The 18,901-nt window shown below is 35.1% G+C and overlaps 1 protein-coding gene across 1 annotated transcript; it reads left to right on the forward strand.

Moving 5' to 3' along the window:
• Positions 1 to 6,019: 6,019 nt before the first annotated feature.
• Positions 6,020 to 8,273, forward strand: LOC149545906 (GDSL esterase/lipase 6-like). Its single transcript, XM_089790878.1, has 5 exons — positions 6,020 to 6,299; positions 6,435 to 6,553; positions 6,889 to 7,125; positions 7,354 to 7,612; positions 7,709 to 8,273. The coding sequence occupies exons 1-5, from the start codon at positions 6,038 to 6,040 to the stop codon at positions 7,978 to 7,980; spliced, it is 1,149 nt and encodes a 382-aa protein (XP_089647004.1). The 5' UTR covers positions 6,020 to 6,037; the 3' UTR covers positions 7,981 to 8,273.
• Positions 8,274 to 18,901: the final 10,628 nt, after the last annotated feature.

The following is an 18,901-nucleotide window of genomic DNA, read 5'->3' on the forward strand; positions in this document are numbered from 1 at the left end:
GTTTGGTACACCATGATCTTGCACATACCCACTTTTTGTTTGGTGGATGTAGCCTAGGGATTGGGTGAACTACGTTAAATCTTTCTGTCGTGTGTTCTCTTACATGTATTCTTTATTTCTTTCTAATATTGGTTATATTTGCATGTAGTTATTGTTATTTTTCTCTCCAATCATAACACATTTAAAGAATAAAGGGCCAAAGAATATGATTACGAGCTTTCTCAAAGTCCAACTTAATAATGAGAGCATCTTGAGTATATTTTTGGACCCTTTCAACCATCTCCCAAGAAAGGACAAGGGTATCTAGAATAAATCTTCCTCTTGGAAATGCAGTTTGTACTATGCGAACAATTTTTTGGGTAACATACTTAATTCTTCATGCTAAGTCTTTAGCAATAATTTTGTAAAATGTATTGAGAAGAGTAATGGGTTTCCATCCATTCACATCATCTTCATCATTTCCTTTAGGGATAAGTTTATTGATCCCTTGATTTATCATACATCCCAAATACCTAGTTTAGTTCGCTATAAATACATGTTATAAAAATCATTGTGAATATGGGGCCAAAGGGCTCTTTGAAATCTACTGGCAATTCAAATCTATTCATGGGCTCTTTTCCAAGGTCATGCAATGGAGTTCTTAATCCAACTCCTCAATTGAAAAGAGATGATCATGATATCTGTTGCATTTAGGGTCTATTATCTTAGCTTTACAAACATAAACACTATCTTCAAGGATAGGTTAGAGGATGTCATCTTTAGTGTCACTAGTATAAGGGTTCTTAAACTTCTCATGAAAGGTGTGCATGATATCAAATTGGCTAGTTTGCAAATTACCAGTAACATCTTTGATTTGACGAACATGTTAGGGCTTATGCTTGTGTTTAAGGTATTGAAAGAAAAATTTGGAACCTCAATCCCCATCCTTAATCCACTGCAGTTGGGCTCAAATTTGATCTCTTCTACCTCTATAAACAACCATTTTACACCACATATTTTTAGCATTAACCACATACTAATGCAAGGAGATATCACGAGTATAGGAGAACACCCATGTTTCAATTATCCTTTGAGAGATTTACAAGTCCATGTTGTTTTGTTGCAATTCTTCTTCCATAATATCAAAGGAAAGTAGTACATTTAGCAATTGTTTTTTCCTACTTTTGGCTCAACATTCCAAATTGCAAGGAGACTATCAATTCAATCATGGTCCTTTAGATATTGCATAACATTTAACTTAAAAGGAAGCTTATTAGAAATGGTGGAGGAGTTTGAAAAAGATAAGAGTGGTGGAGATTGGAAGGTGATAAGAGAGTGTGACAAAGAGGTCCAAAGTACAAGAAGCCCCTCTTGGAATAGATGAATGAGACAACTAGATGAGATGTAGAAGTGGTCTAGGTAGCTCAATTTCTTTGAGATGCCTTGATGGAAGTTTCTCTAAGTGTACTAGTAAGACATTTGGAGATTAAATTTACCAATAAGATGATCATGAACACCTAGGAAGTTACAAGTTAAGGTCTAAGTTTCAAATTCATCTTTTTAGTCAACTAGGTAAGGGGGTCCCAACTTCAATCAATGGGTTGCTCCACCATAAAAATTCACTGCCCAAAACCCACTCACCATTATGGAGAATTGATCTCATCCAATCCCAAAGTATAGCTTTGTCCAAAGAAGAATGAGGATCATAAACAAAGAACGCTGCCAACATGATCCTAATTAAAACAATGACCCAAACACAATGGTTATTGGGATTTTATCCAAATACAACATGTGTTTACTAATGTATGGAGCAAGGCCCAAAAAATACAACACTACTACCATCTATGTAATTAGTACAAACAAAATGGGCCTCTGGCCAAATAGAGTCAAGGGTAGCATCTAAACGGATAGCACCAACCTTCACTTGACATTAATGTGATGTCCCCTTCTAGCTAGAGACATCACTTTAGCTGGTGATTAGCCTATCAGAGACCCTCGTAGGCTAATAAGATTGGATAGAGGGTCACCTTGGTGTGGAGATCCTCCAAGGACCAGAGCAGAGTACTCTTCTGGGTTGCCAGAGTTTGTTTATGATGAGTTTTCCTTTGAGTTTGGCTTGGTCAGGCTATTTTTAGCAGTTTTTGGAGTTATAAAGATAGACCCCTGCTATTTTTAGAAAAGGGGTATGGTCATATGCAGTTCTATCATGTTAGCTCCCAGTCCAAACGACATTCAATAATGTTGAGTAATAATGGAGATATTAATGTTTATTTAGTTAAAATAAACATTATTGGTTTTAAGCCTATATTGTTAAGTTATAATATATAACTTAAGTGAGGGTCATGATATCATAAAAGGGGCCATCGTTTCAATTAATTGTGGGTCCAAGCTTATGGAAAAATTAAAAGGAATTTTCTAAGTTTTAATGTAATAACATTTTTTATGTTATTATTATATCTTTTATCCCACATTGAGCGTGGAGACTCATTCTGGAGTTGAGGAGTCCTTATAAACAAACCTTGTCTTCCTTCAAGAGCAGGTTATGAGAATTGCTTAAAAACTTTTCCTTGTGAAATTTCTTGAAGTTGTGGCAACAAGGGTTTCTACAAGTTTGAGAAGAATTCAGACTGTGGAGAACGTAGTATCTTCAGAGTTGATGCAATTTGAGGGTGTGAAATATCACTTGAATTTTGCCTGTGAGTTGACTTCATTCTGGAGTCAATATTGTGTTTCAATAGGAAAAAAGTGGATGAATCTGTTTACAAGTTGGAAGGGGTTATAACAGCAGCTACAGTGCTGTGACAGTACAACGCTACAGTGAATTAAAAATCAGAGATTTAATATTGCGGTTTTTGATAGGCGCTGCCCAAGGAGGAAGCAACCAGTAGCGTGGTTGCATATTGGAGACAAAAATCAAGTTTTTTTCAACTATTAATGATGATGTTTTTAATGTATTCTTCCAGCAATAAGTATTGTACATACATTAGGAGCCATCCGAATAAATGAATTTGATTAGCATTATAACCAGATTTGAGTTATAATTTTAGGTAAGATTAGTTTTCAATATTTGTATTTTCTTTTCATCAACTCAAAAACCCAAAAATAGCTTAAAACATTAAAAAACAAACCAAAAACAATCATTACACCCAGGGAAACAAACAGTGATCAACGTAGAGCCTATTTGGGGTTCTTACAATTAATCTAGTTTTTCGAATAGATTGTTTAACATGGTAATTACATATTGGGAGGGTTAGACCTTGTACATCTTGGACTTTGCACTTCGTTCCTTAGAGTTAGGGAGGATTTCTTTGTCTAACTACAATACATTGAACTAGTTTACTAAAGGATCATCATGAATGACCATAATATAATCAAGCCCATGGATGATGATTGAGTCATAATCCATGGGCTTACAAATAGTAATGTAGATTGTGTTTTCTTCCTCAATGGGGTGTTTGGTTGAGATGGATATTTTACTTTGGAAGATGTAGATATCCCCTCAGAAGATTAAATGTTGCTGCGAGGTTGAGTTTCCTTTTTTCTTTTAATGGCTCTATCTTCAGATACTGATAAAAGATCTATATAAGCTAAGCTATTAGAACCGATAGGCAAAAGACTAGGAGAGGAGGAAGAAGGGAGTGAAGTAGGAAAATTGGTGTTTGGAGGGGTAATGAGATGGGGTGAAGGAGAGGGAGACTAACATAGTTGGGAAGGTGTAGGAAAATCTTGGGGATTATTAAGAGTCAGGGAGGTAAAAACATGGGGGATTATCTTCAGGTGGTTGAGATGGTTTGGGTTTACAGAAGGGGTAATTATGGAAATGTGCCTTACCCTATGAAAATAAAAATAGGCATTTGGCTATTTAAATAGACTATACGTTGTTCAAACTTAAAGCCTAGTCCAGTTTACTTAACTGTGTTTGGTAGAGGGCAGGTGAAATCCATACCTACACATGTCCTGGGATGAGAGAAAAGACTTTCCCATTTATTAGAATGTTAATTATCCCATAGAACTTTGCCAAGTTGTGCTACTATATCTTGAAAGAAATGCTAGTAGGAAAGGTTGAGAAAATGAAACTCAACCCACATTGGCTATTTTTCTTTAGTATTCCCTTTTGGATGGAAATATAAGTCCCAGGCTTGCATGTGACATGTTTTCCACATATGATCTAGGAACCGTATTGTAACACAACACAAGCATGCTCAAGGTTAGCAAATGTGCAAGCCACATACCCTCTTTCTAGTCCCCTAAAGAATTCAATAGATCAACCTTTCAGTTCCTAATTATTGCATGCCCATTTGAAGAATCCTATTTTGATGGTATGCCAAAAAGAAAAAAATAGAATAACGGTCTTTGCTTTGCAATTATAATAGACCTATGTTACATTGTTTGGCAAGGCAAAGGAAATTGCCTTGTACCTTCCTAACATTTTAGGGCTCTTGGGGTTAATGTTGGAGCATCTAGGGCAACAAGATTTTGATCTATGTTTTTGGTGCTAAAAGGTTGCATTTGAGAGTGGGAGTAGCTAGATTTCCCTTCAAAGGACAAAGCACTCATATTTTTGGTAGCAAAAACTCGTGTGGCTGTGAGAGTCAAGAAATTAGTGCCCTTGGTTTTGTCTGTATTTGCAGTGTCTTTCTCTTTGAGCTTCTTTTTCATGTTTCTAGGCATAGCTTTGAGTGCCTAGTGGGCTCCAGGAATCATCGGGTGAGAAGAGATAGTATCTAGCAAGGGGTCCAGTACAACCACTGCGTTAAATTGCAAAAGGTAGGGTTTGTAGGAAGTGACGCTCGCCATTCACAGTCTCCTCTCACAAAATTTCTAAATTCCTCCTCAACACAATCCTTTATTCATTCATTTCCTTAGATCTCCTTCACATCTTTAACTCTATAATATCCCAAAGAGTTTCAATGTCTTATTGATAATTTGTTTGAGAGATAAGAGTTCAACAACTTATACCTTTATCATAGAATAAAAATTGTTACTATCCATTTATTTTCAAATCATGTTTTATCTGAATCCATAGTGATAACTAGCCTATTAGAACAACTCTTAGATCAATCCTACAAAGAACCTTAATTTATCTATATTGTAACACTTCTTATTATTTTCTATAAAAAAGATCTATTTTTATAAGACCTTAACTTGAACTACAACTTTTTAAGTTTAATTCATATTTAGATTTATTTTAATGAAGAGAACTGATTAAAATTACAAACCTGAACAACTTAAAATTAACCCTACTGTAAGACTTTTGAAATTTCTTATCAATCATAAATATAATTATAATTTGTTCTTAATTCAATATATAATATCAGATGTCACATAAAAAATTCCTCAAAAGCAATATCTATTTATTGAATAAATAAAAAATAATTAAATAGAATATTCAACACACTGTCAAGAAAAGCAAGTTACTTACACAGAAAGATTTTTTTTTTTTATAGAGGTCATCCAAAAATAAGTTTTACTTATCTGATATGGGCCCACGCGTGCATGAAATCTCTTTCGCTAAGAACCAAGAACTAAGGAGCATCCACATTGCCAAATTCGCTCGGAGCACAATCCCGACCTCATCCCTTATGATGTCTTTGAGCCTTGCACTCAACAAGACAAAAAATTTAAACACATGACTGGATAGACATTGGCCAAGCATCAGAAGCTTTGAAAGAATGTTCCAAGTTTGTAAAGCTTGGCCTGCTTCAAACTGTGGGCCCCTCAAGCACTGGCATCATCTTCATGTCAGCATTTAATGGTTTGTGCATTGTGCAATGCTACTGTCAAGAAATACGTGATATTGATGCGAACAAGAAAATCGTTTTAGACGATGTGAATGCTTTTCAGCAGTGAAGCAGTGGACCCCGCATGATGAGTTATCTCTGCAATCTCATCGCTCACTCTCCGTAGGGTCAAAACTCCACTAAAACTTTGAATTCTGTGCCCTCATTAAAATCTCGTAAACATTTTCACGGGATTCCTAATTCTTCTCATCCCTTACCTACCTGAGATAATAAATAGGCGAACGAGTAAGACACTGAGTGGCCGCGCTCGCTGCGATATGATGGATTTTAGGGGAAGAATGGAGAAATCAATGCTGTGTATTTTCGTTGGACTGTGGATAACCATTTCTTCTGTAGCTGCTAAAAAAAAGCCTTATGTGCCCGCCATGTTTGTGTTTGGAGATTCGTTAGGAGATGCAGGGAACAACAATTACATTCCTCACTGCAAAGCGCGCGCAAACTTCGAACCTTATGGCGTCTCCTTTTTCCCCCACCCAACTGGTCGCTTTACCAATGGCCGCACTGCTTTCGATTTCGTTGGTTTGTATAAATTTTTGTTGCTACAAACCTAAATGCTCTGTTTTTAATTTTTTTTCTTTTCTCTAGTTCAGGTACTTTAATCCGGGTTTTACACAGAATATGCGAGTTGTATATGATTCATTGATTTGGCTGCAGCTACTTACTTGGGTCTCCCATATCCTCCTCCATATCTGCAACCAAACGCCAATTTTAGCAAAGGGATAAATTTTGCATCAGCAGGTAGCGGATTGCTTGATTCAACAGGCGCTGAATCGGTCTGTTCTCCTTCCCATTCTTTTATTTCTCACTTTTGCAACCACTCTAATTTCATTTGGCCGCTGGGAAAAAGAGTTTTGCTTGAAAAGATATAAATGGATTTGGCAGTTTTAGATTGTTTCCTAAACCAAATGATTATGGCTTCTTTTCGTTACTCTGAAGTTTATTTTATTGCTAGTGGGTTAATTTAAAACACTGATTAGAAACATAAGCAATTGATTTTCAGAATATTTATCTGAATAAACCATGAAATCCTTTCTATTTTTTATGAACCACTTAAATTTTCCTTTTTATTGTTATATAATCACTGAGGAAGTTCTATGTAATGTCACAGAATATTATCCCCCTGAGTCACCAAGTGAAGCAATTCGAGCACTATTCTTATATTCTAACTAGACCAAACGCATCTGGAGCTTCCCAAGCTAAATTGCACTTGGGCAAGTCTCTGTATTGCATTACAGTTGGATCGAATGATATTGGAGCCTACATTGCTAACACCACTTTTCAAAATACTACTACTCCTCAACACTTTGTGAGGATGTTGCTCGCCAATTTCGATCAGTATATAGCAGTAAGTTGCAGGTTTTTCATTCATTTATCTCAAAAGGGTTTTACCCTTTTCATTTAGGGTTATGTAACAGTGAAGTTACATTTCAGGCTTCATTCAATGATTTAATGTTTAATGGATTGTGAATCTTAACGACTAGAATACACAATTGATTTCAGAAATAATCAATCTAAGAACACTAAAGTGGAAAATTCATGCCAATGATCATGTTGTTGATATGTGATTTGACAGAGGCTTTATAATAGCGGGGCAAGGAAATTCCTCGTGTTTAACATTCCAGCTGTGGGATGTACTCCTAATACAAGATATGCTGCATACGGTATAGCCAAAGGTGCATGTCTGGATGTAGCAAATCAGCTGGCTGTTGCATATAACACTGCTTTCAAGGCACTGGTGGCTCACCTTAACCAAAAATTAGACGGGGCGTCCATCATTCAACTCAATACTTTCAATTATTTTATGAACATATTGCAAAATCCTAAAGTTTATGGTAAGAAAAACCCTTAAATGCCTTTCTTTTAAGGTTTTTACTCATTGTTATCAATTAATGTCATGCACTAACTACTGTGCAAATTTGTGGGTGCAGGATTTAAGGATACAGCGACAGCATGTTGTGGATCAGGAATGTTGAATGTGCAAGTGAGATGTGGAAAGACACAGCCACAAATGATGTTTTGCAACGATACAAGCGAGCATGTGTTTTGGGATGGAACTCATCCCACTGAAAAAGTTCATGCCATGTTTTCGCATCAGATTTGGACTGGGAATTCTTCTGTAATGTACCCATTTAATCTTTCTACCCTCGTCTTGGGTAAGAATATCTCTGGCATCTTAACTTCCAGAGAATTCCATCCTTAATTTGAGATGTGTTCCCCATTTTGTATTATGGGTAGAAAATTGCTGTAAATCCCGTTTCCCCAGTTTGTACCCTTCTTCATAGCGGCTTGGTGTGCCCGTTTCTTTTCACTTGCAAAGCAACTTTCGTATTTATTGTTTTTAATGGTCGAGTGACGCTATGTACAATTGTCTGCATAAATAATATCTTATGCCAAGAAACTTGATATTATAAAGGACTGGACATGACTATTTTAAGGTCCACTGTGCCCCACCACTGGAATAAGTAGATGGAAAGCAAAGTTTCGCAGATCTAAGCAGATGTGTCGCTCTTGCTTTTACTGTGTTTATAGATCTCGGGGAAGCAGCACTGACAATGAAAAGGAGAAAACTTTATGGGATTCCCTCTGGCATGATAAGGTGGAAAGATAAAATATCAAGATAAATAGTACTGAGAGAGTCAAATCAGAATGGTAGAAGGATCACAAAAAACTTCGAAAGTCTTATAAAGAAATACACCATTCATAGCAGTATCCGTGGTAAAAATTAATGTCCATGTAGGAGCTAAAATGTTTCTGTGATTTGACAATTTTAATATTTATTTATTAAATTCAAAATCTCAATATAGTTATTTATTTTGTAAATTTTAAGTTATTGAATAAATATAAATGAACTGTCTAATCAGAATTATTTTAGCCCATGTGTAGTTAAAAGATAAAAAAAAGTTTTAAAAGATAAAGTGTTCTAAGAAGATAAAGTGTTCATGAATGGGTTGTTATAAGTACTAGATATTGATTTGATGTCTAATCTTCTTAATTATATAGAACAATACTAGGGTGCTGTCTATGGTGCCACTAGAAACTAGAACAGTGCCACAAGAATGCACCGTTCCATAGTGTAAATACCATGGTGCCACTAGAAACTAGAACGATGTCATGAGAATGTACCGTTCCATAGTGTAAATACAATGCACTTATACTAAAAACAAGTGGAAAGGGCGCATATATGTTGCCCCTTAGCCATTGGCCAATACTAAGGGACAAGACACAAACTTTTCTTTTGATTCTTGTGAATATATTATCCAATTTTACTACACTTAAAGTGTGAATCATGTTCTTTCTTTTATTGACTCAATCTTGTAGATGTATCACTATTTATTGGTCACTCTTAAATAATTACACTCTAAGGAAGAAATTAAGCTTAGAAAAATAAGTCAACTTTGACTATTTAATACTTAATATTTTGGTAAGTAGTGGTTGCTCAATAATCATAGGAAATAATTATAAAGTATATATTTCACTCCTTATCTTTAAAAGCATGAAACTTAAAGAAAGTTTGAATTAATTAATTAGATAATACTTTTACAAAGATGAAATTATAAATAAAATATTTTTGAAAAGGAGGGAAAAATGTGTGTGGAGCCACGTGATGTTTTTGGCAATAAGCAATGTGTAGTGCCTATCCCATTTGACTTTTGTAAGTCGTCCTGATGGATGCACCTTTGCTAATCTTTTGTTGTGATGGATCATGATTGTGACCCTAAGTGGTCTACACCGTTGAGGTGTTTGGATTTATGTTTCTGTATCAGTTGCTTTGATTATGCTTTTGACTGATCTTTGAGATTATGATGTGATTTTTGGTTCACTGAGGTTTGTGCCAGTGGTTACCAGGATCGATGTGGTATCATGAGGTTGTTCCATGATTGCCTTGAGATGTGTGTAGAGATTGCACTATGTTCTTTTACCATGCTACACTGGACTAGGTTCCTGTAGCAGTGGTTAGTCATGTTTATAATTGTGTTTGCTTATGTGTTTTAAATGCCTTTTTAATGCAGAGTAATCAATCTTTATTAAATGCATTAATGATTAGAAATGGATTGTCCATGTTGATTTATTTGGTTATGTGCTGCAGGCATTTACCTTGTTATATTTTTGATTAGAGAGATATTTGTTACTCATGTTATGTTTACATTTGAGAGGACCCGAGGGTCAGATGCTACACTTTGATTCCAGTATCATGGATTTTAGACTACTATGTTGTTCAGTTAAGCATATTGCATGATGATGCCATTTTGAGATGACAGTGTGTTTTATGATGTTATCTGGTTATCTGGTATTTGGACATACCTCTGATTTTGTTATGTGATGGATTTAATGCTATGGTTATTTACTTCATTCCTGCGTTGCTATGCCTTTTGCGAACGTGAGTGATGTAAATAGATTATTTTAATATAATAAAATAAATGGTTAAATTAGGTGATTTAATACATTTATTGCTTCGACTATGTTATTATATGCAATTGCACTTGATCGTGTTGTTTAGTGTGCATGATTTATATCCCTGGCAGTGGCACATGGAGTTAGTCATTCAACCATTCATATTTTACCAATGTCGTCCTTGTATGGTCGACGTATCCTTTATTAAAATGTTTAAATTAAACCTTTCAGTGATTATTAAATTCGAACTCATTTGCATTATGTGATTAGATCAGTAAGCGTGTCTGTGCATTTAGAGGTTCGCATTGTCGTGAAAGTTGTTAAGGTAATTTTTGTGTTTTTGGGTTTTCGGGCTTTTTAATTGATTTATTTTAATTTCTGGCAGCTTTGCCATAGATGAATTCCTATTTATAGGAATAGCCTGTTCTCGTTTGGGTCGATTCGGGGTTTAACTAGGTTGGCTGGTTATTTGCCCTAATTGATTATTCACTTGAAAAGTGAATAAATATCCAAAGAGGAATTTAATTCCTCACTTCTCACTTTCAAATTGGAAAGTTGGAGAGTAAAACCCAAAATCCTCTTCATAAGGATTTACTATTTTGTTCATTGTGGGAGCTACGGGCATGGGATCGTCGCGAGGTTGGGCTCGTTGGATCTAGCTCGGGGAAACTTTGGATTGCCGCAATTTTCAGCTACTTTTGGTAGATATTTATTTTATGGTTCAGATTCCCGTTTTGCCCTTTTGGCTGTGAGGTAGAGCTTTCCTATTTTATTGCTTATGCTCCGTTTCTGCTTCTGTTTTTGGTAGCTATTTATTTGGAGGCTGAGAACTAATGTTCCCCTCCGTTTTTGTATGCTAGTTCTACCCAGTTGGGTGGGTATGAACATTTTCCTATTTTTTGGGATGAGGGTTTGGGATTTTACACTGTTATGCTAGCCGTTTTTGCATACGGTGTTCGATTCCATTTATTTTTGGATTTTTGGGGTTTTTGAACCCAAAGGCCAAATGGGTTTTAATTTTGAAGTTTTCCAAATTTTTGGGGTTTTTACCTCGTTTTACATGCCATCCTATTTTCTCGAGTTTTCTTGGCACAATGTGGGTCGTGGACCTTGATGATCCGTTTGGATATCAGTCAGACCACTTTTGCACTTTCATGTTGCATTAGGATGCGTGTTGCATCCATACTCTCGACGTTGTGTTCAGTTGAGTGATTTTATACTTGTTATGATTTTTGTTGGACCTTTGCTTTTGTTTCTTGAACGCTAGGATTCATGTAGAATCCATACTCTCGGATTGAGGCCGGTTGAGTGAGTTCATGATGTTTGGTCTTGTTACATCATTGGGATTCGTGTAGAATCCATACTCTCGAATTGAGGCTGGTTGAGTGATTTCATGATGTGTGATTTTATTGGCTTTGGGATTCGTGTAGAATCCGTCCTTCCTGTGTTGCTTTCAGTTGGGTGTTTTCTTTGCATTGTGTTCTCATTCTTGTCCTTTTGTTATGATCTTCGTGATGGTGGTGCGCCACACACGAGTACCTTCGCGTACATTTGTCGAGTGACTTGCGAGGCTCGATCTTCTGTGGTACTTCCGAAAGTTATGATCATTGGGGTTGGGATGGGAGTATGCATGCCCACGGGCACTTGTCGTAGGATGAGCATGGGTAGGGTAGAGTAGCATATGGAGGGGGCTTCTATCTCGCAGCCTGGCGATCATGACGCCACGGGTATGGCTGAGAGGAGCTTTGATTAAGTGATAACTTAATAACATGTGTGGGTTGTGCGCCTTCCGTTGAGAAGAGTTGCTGCCCAGGGTTGTGCGCCTTCCGTGGAGAAGAGTTGCTGCCCTAGGTTGTGCGCCTTCTGTTGAGAAGAGTAGCTGCCTATACTAGCTTGGGCTTTTCGATGCCAAGCGACTCTCCATGATGTCAGTCCCTACTTAGCAGCCTTTTGAGTGTCTGACCAAGACCTGTACTCCTTGCATTGTCTTAGGTTCTTGGTTGCAGTCATCATACTGTCTGGCGTGAGTGTTAGCCATGGATGTTGTGTTTTATGTGTGTTTGTGGTTGGATCATTATCTCCATCAGCACGGTGGGTGTGGACCTATGGGTGCCACATGGTTGGGAGGTGTAGCTACCTTCACCACTGCTAGAGACCGGTGTACAGAGACAGTCTTTTGTCCTAGTGCGACCGTTGCTGGAGGTTTTCACTTGGTACTTCGGGTTCCAGAGTAGGCTTTCTTGTGATTTATGCTTTCATTGGAATGCTTGGATATCATGTTTAGATGATGTTAGTTTATTTGACGCATTCCCTTATCATGATGTTTAGCATATGATTAGATGATGTTATTTGATTTAGTAGTATATCTGTTGCTTACTGTTGTTTAGCATGTGATAGGTGATGTTATTTACAGTAGGATTATCTTATGCATTATCACTAGCATGTTAGATTTCTTTATGTTGTTATTGTGCATGTTTTTAGTAGTGACGTCCCTATTACGACAATACTGACGATCTGGTCGGTGGCTTGGGATGTTATGCGTGGGGGATGGCTAGGATCCACGATGGTCTTATGATGCTATTGACGGTTGGGAGGAACCGCGTACTTAGTTTGGTTGTTTTGTTCCTGAGATGTATTTATGTACATTGCGATGTTGCTTTTGTTCTCTACGATGTTTATATTCAGTGTGTTCTTTGCTGTTGTAGTTTAGATGGTTTGATGTTCTTCATTCTGTGTTGTTCTTGCACTCGAGTGTTCATTCCTCGAGCCTTTGTGGATCCGGTACTCCCTGGTGTGGAGGTTCTTTGCTCTATTTTTGGTCCTTTGTGTTTCTGGGAGTGTTTTTGTGTTTCTATGGGCGACATTTGTTCAGCATTGTGCGACATAAAAATGTATCGCATGCCCATACAAACTATGTCGTACGACACTGTAAAGTGTCACACGCCTTCTTGAAAAATGTCGTACGACACTAGAAAAGTGTCGCACGAGATTGTGAAGTGTCGCACGGCTTCTTGAGAAATGTCGTACGACACTAGAAAAGTGTCGCACGAGACTGTGAAGTGTCGCACGCCTTCTTGAGAAATGTCGTATGACACTGGAAGAGTGTCGCACGCCTTAAGGAGAAGTGTCGCCCTCTCTTAATAAGAAGTGTCGCACGGGTTTTTGTAAAAACCTGCGCGGGCGGACAACGGGCACTTTTCTTCGTGATCCGATCTTTTTGAGAGTGGTTTTGGATACCCTTTTGGGCGTTCTTCGACCCTATGCTGTTGCATTTTGAACTCTGTCGGTTTCTCTTGAAATCGAGTTTTCGTGTTTCTGTTTTAGTCTCTTGGGGTTTAAAATATATCGTTTAAGTATAAGTTACTTAAGATATATTTTAATATATGCGACAAATCGTTTGAGATAGGTTTCAGACCTCTCGGAGATAAGTTATGGATTCTAGAAAATTTCAGGGCTTCAGAAATCCAGACTTAGCCAATTTTCAGGGCTTCAGGATTTCAGGCTTAGCCAAATTTTGAAATTCTGCATTTTACCCCAGCTTGGTGTTTTGTTGATGAGTGGTCTTTTCTTGTGCCCTCATCTTGTTGTGGTGGTTGTTGGCTTTTGTTTGGGTGTGTCAGTTGGGTAGTGGTGTTCGGAGATTCGTTGGTTGCTGGGATTGTGTTGAAGTCTTCCGTTGTGATCTTTGTGATTCTTGTATGATGTTGTCTTGTGCATTCATACTTGTAAAAAAAAATTATTTTGGCTTGATTTGAATCCTTGTTTCCAAGGATCTCCGGGCGAGGCATTACACAACGACAACTTATTTGCAGCCCCTCCTTTCTCTTAAGGAGCCACATGAGAACACAATATAAGAATCAATCTTTAGTATGTGTTGTAGTGTTTAAACCATTGTTATGTATGCACTTCTTGTTATTGTTTTTATCATTACCCAACAAGCTTTGTATTTATGTATAATAAAATTTCTTGTAAAATAGAATAATACTTTTAACATTATACTTATTAGAATAAAGATGATCTTAAATTTTTCATTTATGACAAGACATTTCTATAAAATATAAGGAAAAATATAATAAACTAATATTTTAAAAATTATTGAAAAATTTCAGATAGATCTAAAGTAGAAGAAATTCTCATATAATCCGTGACACACTTAACAAGACCTCGTGTGCTATGTATATGCCCTCTCCCCTCTTCATAGAATTATGAACTTTCTAAATATTGAAACCTAAATTATATATTAAAGATCAATCAACAACACCAAATCTACATAAACCAAGAGTTAACAAGAGACGCAATGCGTCATAGTTCCTGCCTAACGCATAATGGTTGTAGAGGTGTAGATGAGTGAGAATATAAATTAATATTATGAATGCATTAATTTTTGCCTAGAAATGCACTTGTGATCTGATAGGATTGCTCATATTTTTTTGTTAAATTCTTGTCCTAGAAATGCGCTTATGATCTGATAGGATGACTCATATTTTGTTGTTAAGTTCTCATGCTATATTAGTATATCTTTGGGCATTTAAGCCAAAGAATAAGAGGCCAAAGTCCCCAATATGACACTAAGTACTTAATATCATACTATGATCAATACATATGCTTTAGACAAATTTGCACCTTCTATATTGATAACTTAAATTATGTGCAATGAGGAAAGATATCCATACCAATATTTGAATTATAGAACTTGAAGAAGTGATGAAGTATTTGGGTATCACATTATATGTTTAAACATACCATGCATGCTACTAGACAACCATAAGTAGTTGGAATAACTCCCCCAACTATGTATTATTCTCATCTTGATTATCAAATGGAACTCACACTATTTTCAATCATTAGCACTGGACAAAAACTAGGATAGAGATATAGATAGAGATAAATAGCAGTATACAACAATAACAACATAAACATATATGCAGAGGAAAAAATGATAAATAATATAGAGGAGGAAGATGAAGAGAGCTAAAATAGTAAGATAGAGTGATACCAACATAAGTTGTGTGTATGAGAGAGAGAATTAAATATAATTGTTTTTCTTAATAAAACAAATAGTCAAAATAAAATCATGGTTATAATAAAGAATTAAAATATATTATATTTTAGTTAATGAAACTAAGAATTTAATTTTTATATTAAAATTCACATTTCTATAAGAAAAAATGAAATGTATTGAAATATAAAAATATTTTATAAGTAAAACTAATTGTTTAATTTTACACAGTTAGAGAAGGTTTACTATTTAATGTTTTGTATTTCCAAACTTTTCATAAAATTAAGTAATTTTTAATTATGAAATAATATCTATATAATTTAATATGTACATTTGTAAATAATAAATAGATGTAATACATATAAATTTGATGTTGATGAATAAATATGATGCAATAAATAAGAAATAAAATATAATTATTTAATTTGAATACATAGTTTATAAAAACCTAATAATAATTTATATATCTTTTAGAATTGAATTATTTTTATTTTGTGGTTATATCTTTAGTATTTTTTTGATATAAAATATATTTAAGTTTTAAATATATTTAAACTAAATAATAAATTGTTTAAATAAAAAATAATAATAATAATAATAAATAATATAATTTAAAAATTCTAACACTTATCAATTATACATATTACAAACACTATTATAAAATATAATTAAAAAATAATATTGTTTAATTTATTTTTATAAAAGTAAAATAATAGTAATAATTTAACTACTTTTATTAAAAAAGCAAAGTTTAAAAAAAATAGAAATTCAAATACAAAGATATAACATATTGAAATTATATTAAAAAGTCATATTTATTAGTTATATATAATTTCAACTTATGCCTTACATGAAGTTTTAGGAACAAGTTATATCAAATAGTCAAAAATAAATATTAACGTAAGGGTATGTGCAAGATCATGGTGTATCAAACTATGGCCTTAAGTGGCAGTGAAAAATCAGCAAATCAGGTTTATGTCAACTTGACACATAATTTTGAAGTGGTTATGGACTTTATATCAAAAAGTTGTAAGAAAATAATTTGTAGAAAATTGAATGTAGTTTCTAAACTACTAGGCCTTATTAGGAGAAAAAAAAATTGATTGGTCAAAAGTTTGAATTTTAATGCAGTACTAAGAAAATTTCAAGGCGAAAATAAAAAGTAGGTGTATGTTTGACCACCTTAATCAAAATCAAATCATAATATTTTTTTAATATAATTATAGATATGAAAACTAGACTCATGCCTAGATGTGACGCATATTTTTTGATATTTTTATTCCAAATAAATAATTAAATATGAATTTTCTACCAAAACTTTTTCGGATTAAAAAAAGTCCCGTGTCTGACCACCCTAACTAATAGAAAATTTGATCAAATTTTTCTTTTTTTGTTTTTTTCTTATACTAGGCGAAGTATAGAATGTGACGCAACTTTTAGATTTAAAAAATGTTATACCGTTTGAAAGTTATAGCTATTTTTCATTCAGTATGTCAATCAACACTTTACAATAATCTTAATTGATAATTAACTAATAAATACTTATCGAACTCAGAATTTGACAGAAATTATATTGATGGAATCTAGAGAGCGATATTAAAAAACCCATTTCGTTTCATTCAATTTCGATCAAAATAACATTGTCAGACGGCTACCCGAAGTCCGAGTATCACTAAAACTCTCTATAAACACGTCTTTGGGGTTGACCGGACAGGCTTGGTAAATACCAAGCCTGATCGGATATCCGATTTGACATCGGATATCCGATATGGCTCGGTAGTCAAATTTCAAAAATCTTCAAATTTTGGAGGGAAATTCGATTTAAACGTTCTAGTTTTTTATTTTTAAATTATTTCACTTATATTAATATGTAAAGGCATATTTTAATATATTATATATATATAATAACGTAATGTAAACATACAAGATATAATCTAGTAATATATAATAATATCTTATGTTAATCTTATTACAATCTATAAATATAATATATATTATTATTATTTTTACTAAATATAATAACGTAATTTATATATATATAAAATACGTATTATATATTATTATATTAATATGTATGTTATTAATATATACAATAACGTAATATTTTCATTAAATGTAATATGTATTATATATTATTATATTAATATGTATAATAATGTAATATTTATATAACAACGTAATATTTTTATTAAATATAATATATATTATAAATATTATTATATTAATATGTATGTTATTAATATATTTATATAATAACGTAATATTTTCATTAAATATAATAATGTAATATGTATATGTATATATATATATATATATATATATATATATATATATATATATATATATATATATATATATATATATATATATATATATATATTGATATGTATATTATTAATATATAAGAGTTAAAGGGGGTCATAGGGTGACCTATAACCCTCTTTGACCCATTAAACGACGATATATGTCTCTAGGGGTCCTAAGACTCCTAGGGACATATGTCGTCCTTTAATGGGTCAAAGGGGGTCCCTTTGACCCATTAAATGACGACATATGTCCCTAGGGGTCCTAGGACCCCCAAGGACATAGTCGAATCATTCATATGGGTCAAAGGGGGTCATAGGGTGACCTATGACCCCCTTTGACCCATTAAACGACGACATATGTCCCTAGGGGTCCTAGGACCTCTAGGGACATATTCGAATGGGTAATATGGGTCAAAGGGGGTCATAGGGTGACCTATGACCCTCTTTGACCCATTAAACGACGACATATGTCCCTAGGGGTCCTAGGACCCCTAGGGACATATTCCAATCGTTCATATGGGTCAAAGGGGGTCATAGGGTGACCTATGACCCTCTTTGACCCATTAAACGACGATATATGTCTCTAGGGGTCCTAGGACCCCTAGGGACATATTCGAATGGGTAATATGGGTCAAATGGGGTCATAGGGTGACCTATGACCCTCTCTAACTCATTAAACGATGACATATTTCTCTAGGGATCCTTGGACCCCTGGGGACATATTCGAATTGTTCATATGGGTCAAAGGGGGTCATAGGGTGACCTATGACCCCCTTTGACCCATTAAACGACGACATATGTCCCTAGGGGTCCTAGGACCCCTAGGGACATATTCGAATGGGTAATATGGGTCAAATGGGGTCATAGGGTAACCTATGACCCTCTTTGACCCATTAAACGACGACATATGTCCCTAGGGGTCCTCAGACCCCTAGGGACATATTCGAATCGTTCATATGGGTCAAAGAGGGTCATAGGGTGACCTATGACCCTCTTTGACCCATATGAACGACGACATATGTCCCTAGGGGTCCTCGGACCCCTAGGGACATATTCGAATCGTTCATATGGGTCAAAGGGGGTCATAGGGTGACCTATGACCCTCTTGACCCATTAAACGACGATATATGTCTCTAGAGGTCCTAGGACCCCTAGGGACATATTCGAATGGGTAATATGGGTCAAAGGGGGTCATAGAGTGACCTATGACCCTCTTTGACCCATTAAACGATGACATATGTCCCTAGGGGTCCTTGGACCCCAAAAGACATATTCGAATGAGTAATATGGGTCAAAGGGGGTCATAGGGTGACCTATGACCCTCTTTGACCCATTAAACAACGACATGTCCCTAGGGGTCCTAGGACCCTAGGGACATATTCGAATTGTTCATATGGGTCAAAGGGGGTCATAGGGTGACCTAT

The sequence above is a fragment of the Cupressus sempervirens genome, chromosome 7, assembly GCF_028749045.1.
Source record: "Cupressus sempervirens isolate cs-2001-9-10 chromosome 7, ASM2874904v1, whole genome shotgun sequence".
Classification (NCBI taxonomy): Eukaryota; Viridiplantae; Streptophyta; class Pinopsida; order Cupressales; family Cupressaceae; genus Cupressus; species Cupressus sempervirens.